The 4,143-nt window shown below is 43.9% G+C and overlaps 1 protein-coding gene across 1 annotated transcript in view; it reads left to right on the forward strand.

The window, feature by feature from the left end:
- ank1a (ankyrin 1, erythrocytic a) overlaps window positions 1-4,143 on the forward strand; it is a 94,694-nt gene that overhangs the window by 5,514 nt on the left and 85,037 nt on the right. The window contains 1 exon segment of the mRNA XM_020602476.1: window positions 641-1,099. Within this exon segment, the coding sequence (XP_020458132.1) occupies window positions 974-1,099 (126 nt within the window). The 5' untranslated portion in view covers window positions 641-973.

Raw genomic sequence — 4,143 nt, forward strand, 5'->3', positions numbered from 1 at the left:
ATCAAGGAAAGCTTTTGGTGACGTCACACTTTACAGGTGCTCAAGGAGTGATATGGAATCGCCTTTTACTGCTCACAGCCTCACTAAATATACGTGGTGCACCAACATCCTTGCACGGGGACCAATCATGTCTGCTGCAGTGAGCAAACAGTGCAGGCAGAGGGGGGAATGGGGGTTGGGGGTGTGGTAAACAAGTAAGAGGTTATTTTTTTCCTCATGCATGTTTTAGATTTTTTGTATTTTCACTGTTGTCCGTGTGTGTGTGTGTGTGTGTGTGTGTGATAGAAATAGCTTGGTTGGCTGTGGTGATGATGAGATACCGTTGCAGTCTAGCAATCCTCCACGGATGGACACACAGCAGGACGGTGGCATACTGAGAAATTAAATACAGGAGAAGGCAACAAATCAATGTGATGTGAGGAGGGAGAGCTTACTTTTACTTAAAGCTGCTCAGGCTATTCCTCAGCTGATTGTCAGTTCATTCCTTTTTAATCTTGTTGATCGGGAGGCTGGGGGAAGGAGGTTGGCTAAGCAGTTTTACAGCATATTAAAGCACTGAAGGGAAGAGTGAAAGAGCTAATGAAAAACAACTAAAAACGAAAGCAAACCTGCTTGGTCACTGTTTATCCCTTCTACACAGAGAAAGGAGGGAGACCAGAGAGGAAAGAAGCAGAAAAAATTTGAACAAGGGAAGTGTACGTGAACGACAGAGAGAGAGAGTGTGCTACCATTGGAGAGAGAGAGGGAGAGCGAGCTGCGCTGCAGTAACATCCCACAGCAGACAGCGGAGAACTGCCGGTGTGTATGTGTGTGTGACTGCACTGCTGAAGAGGAGAAGGAGGGAGAAGGTGGGCACACTTGCAGACTCTGCAGCGGCAGCGCTAGTGTTGGCCCGCACCGGGTAGAAGTCCCACAGACCACCGCTGTAGGATCTGGACACGTCAACACCGCCCAGGCCCCTGTTCCCAAAATCATGGCACAAGCGGCCAAACATCTTCGTAAGAACAAGGATTTAGAAGCCCAGGCAGAGCAGGAGCGCAAAGAGGAGGAGGAGCAGAAGGTCAAAAAGAGGAGTCGCTCACGGGATAAAAAGCGAAAGGTACTGGGACTATTCAGAGGTGGGGTGATGGGTCTAAGTTGGGGAGGGAGCGATGGCTGGAGAGGGGTTCGGAAAGATTGAGACGCTCCCCCCTTCTTTCTCTGTCATGCTAAGCTGTTGTCAGAGGTGCCGGGACACACATGGAAACCCAGTCATGACCGTGTTTCTACTGTGTGTGCACAGACCCTGGCACACATGTATGTCCTGGGCATACAGACACGGGGAAACGGTACAACACACTGCATGCTTTCCTACTCCTCTCGACTGCTTTATATTTGCTTTACTGACTGTCCTGTCTAAGCTGCTTGATAAGGCAGCGTAATACTCTATCTCTCACTGTCTCTCTGTCCCTCCTCACATCTCAAGTCTTGCCTGTACCTTTTCTCTCTATCTCCCCTCTTTCTTTGTTTTCACACTGCAGTACGGTGTGTGAGCAAAATCTCACTACAGCAATAATCTTCCACAAGGACAGTGAGCCTGCCAGTTTCCACCACAGTCCATTCTCCTCTCAGCTTTTCTTCTTTCTGGTATTTGTGGCATAATGACAACAGAGCAATACCTGCAGGCTTCTTTATGTCGGAGAAGTCCCAGGCAGAGCTGGAGCGACTAGCAGGGCTTGTTGTAAACAAATCCCTACTCCACCAGTCACCGACTGCAGGGACATATCATCAAGCTGCAGTTTATTCCTCTGGCTGCTCGTTGCATTTCACTAAAACTCATTAATGGAAATGAGTCATCCGCAGATTGTGCTGTTGGTGGCAAATTTGTCCTCAGCAACTGAGTACGAGTCCAGCCACCCTGTGAGCCTGCACTGTGCCAGGCTGGCTGTAAACCAATTTGATGCTGATGCAGTAGAGACAGTGTTATGAACAGAAACACAGTATAGGCTTCAGGGGTACAGAGTAGGGTGATGAGACAAAAAGAAGAGAGGAAGAAGGGTTATGACTCAGATACAACTGGTTTGGATGTCTCTCTATTGGGGTTTGCTCCTCAACATTTTTATTTTTGTTTTGTTTTGTGTTGTTCGAGAGTCAGATCCAATCACAGACCATGCGACACCACTCTGTGATTTCTGACATGAGCCAATGACTTCCCATCGTTTTTCCATATCTTCACTTGTGCCTTGTCTAAGAGATGGTTCCTGTCAACCTTGAGCTTAGGAAAACGGGTACACAGATGTGTGTGTGTGTGTGTGTGTGTGTGTGTGTGTGTGTGTGTGATTTGTGCAAGTCTGGCAAGGCGACATTCAAGAAGGGAAGGCTTGCAGCTTTACTGGCATGGATGAGGGTAGGGATTTCTGGTGAGGGTAGTAATGCAGCTCAACTTTGACTGAAAGCGTATGGTTTCAGTGACTCTCATATCTCTTACATAACCATGCAGTTGAAGTCTTTCAAATAAGCCTCCTGACTACCCTCCAGCTCCCCCTCCTGACCTCTCTTCCTTTTTTTTAACACCAGCTTACAGCCATTCCTGGTTTCTGGAGCAGATCTTAATACCGGGGGAGTTCTCTCTTTATCACTCTCTCTCTCTCTTTGGTGCCTGTGGCTACGTAGTCAAATTCTAGACTCTGTATTTTGTAGATTGACTGATTGTTGCCGTATAATGCATGGTGCTTGACTAAGCCACCACTGAACTTGGTTGTTTGATTTGTTTGCCAGTGAACACCTGTTTTTCTCTAGTTGTTCCTTTAGCTGCCTTGTGCAGCGACTTGTTCCTCTGGAGTGTCTCTGTACTTGCGGTACAGGCAAGCAGGGGCAGATCTAGAAAATTTTGGATGGAGTGGCCAGGCCATATGCAAAAAGTAAATTAAACCCCTAGTTCTATAAAATATTAAACCACACATTATTAAGAGTGATTTTTTTTTTCTTTCTTCACTAATACATTGTAATTTATGATCTGCTGATGCCATTACTTGATTTGCTCATTCCAGTACTTTGTGACTTGTGTGTGTGTGTGTGTGTGTGTGTGTATGTGGTGACAGAAATCAGTGTCTGCTGGTGGAAACCTAGAGTTATAAAGAAAATAACTATTTATCATCAAAGGGTGATAGTGTCATTTTAATTGGCTTCATGGTGTAGTGGTATTATACAGCATGGGTCAGTTGCTGAGCAGTGGATAATGTTATCCTCAAATTACTTTTATTGATGTGTGTGCTCCTCTTGAAAAATGAGCATTGTCAGGATGTGGACAAAGCCCTATTGTCCTCGTCAGCACTTGTTTTCACGTTGGTGTCTGTGTCTGTGTCTGTGTCTAGAGCTGCTTCGCTGTGAGTTGGTTTACCTGGCGACAGTGGCCCTGGAGTATGAAGCAGTGCTTTGCTGTGTGTATCATTTATCTCATATTAGCATCACTTGTAAAAATGGTGGGAAATGTTTCAAATGCTGTTTTTATTTTAGGCTGTTTACTTTATTACAGATTCAGGACTCTTCCAAGGTCATGGGAAATTACTGACTGAATTGTTTGAGGACTGGAGTTGTATTGACAACAAACTTTTGTTGCACTGGCCCTTGAATTCTTAACATATTGGCTGCTTAATTTTGGTAGGTGGTGAATCAAAGCTTTTTCTGTAATCTGAGTTATTTTTATCACCTTGTATGTGATGATCTCCTTTAAATCAAATCTAGGTAGACTAGTGATGAGACAAAAGTGTTCAGCTATAATCAAACCCTTTCACTCTTATGATGATAAAACTTTGATGTTTTTCTTCTTATTTATTATGTTTAAAAAGTCATGACATTTATGTAAGGATTCACCAGTGCTTTTTTTTTTTTTTTTTTTTTAAAGAAAATTAACTTCTAATTGCAAGTTATTAACAAAACAATAAACAAAGTTTATCTTGTATGCTGGTATTAAAAGCCATAAAATTCTGTCAGCTGGAGTCTTTATAGCCATTTAGAGATCTGCTTCCTCCTGTTAACAATCATTTTAGTGCTACAGTACAGTATGGGATCACTGTTTGGGGAGCCACCAGACTGTTTAACAAATCCACTAGTCCCATTCAGGAGTGTGCAGTAATATGGTTTCATTTGCCTTTTGTTCATTTG

The sequence above is a fragment of the Monopterus albus genome, unplaced genomic scaffold (genome assembly GCF_001952655.1).
Source record: "Monopterus albus unplaced genomic scaffold, M_albus_1.0 scaffold56.1, whole genome shotgun sequence".
Lineage (NCBI taxonomy): Eukaryota > Metazoa > Chordata > Actinopteri > Synbranchiformes > Synbranchidae > Monopterus > Monopterus albus.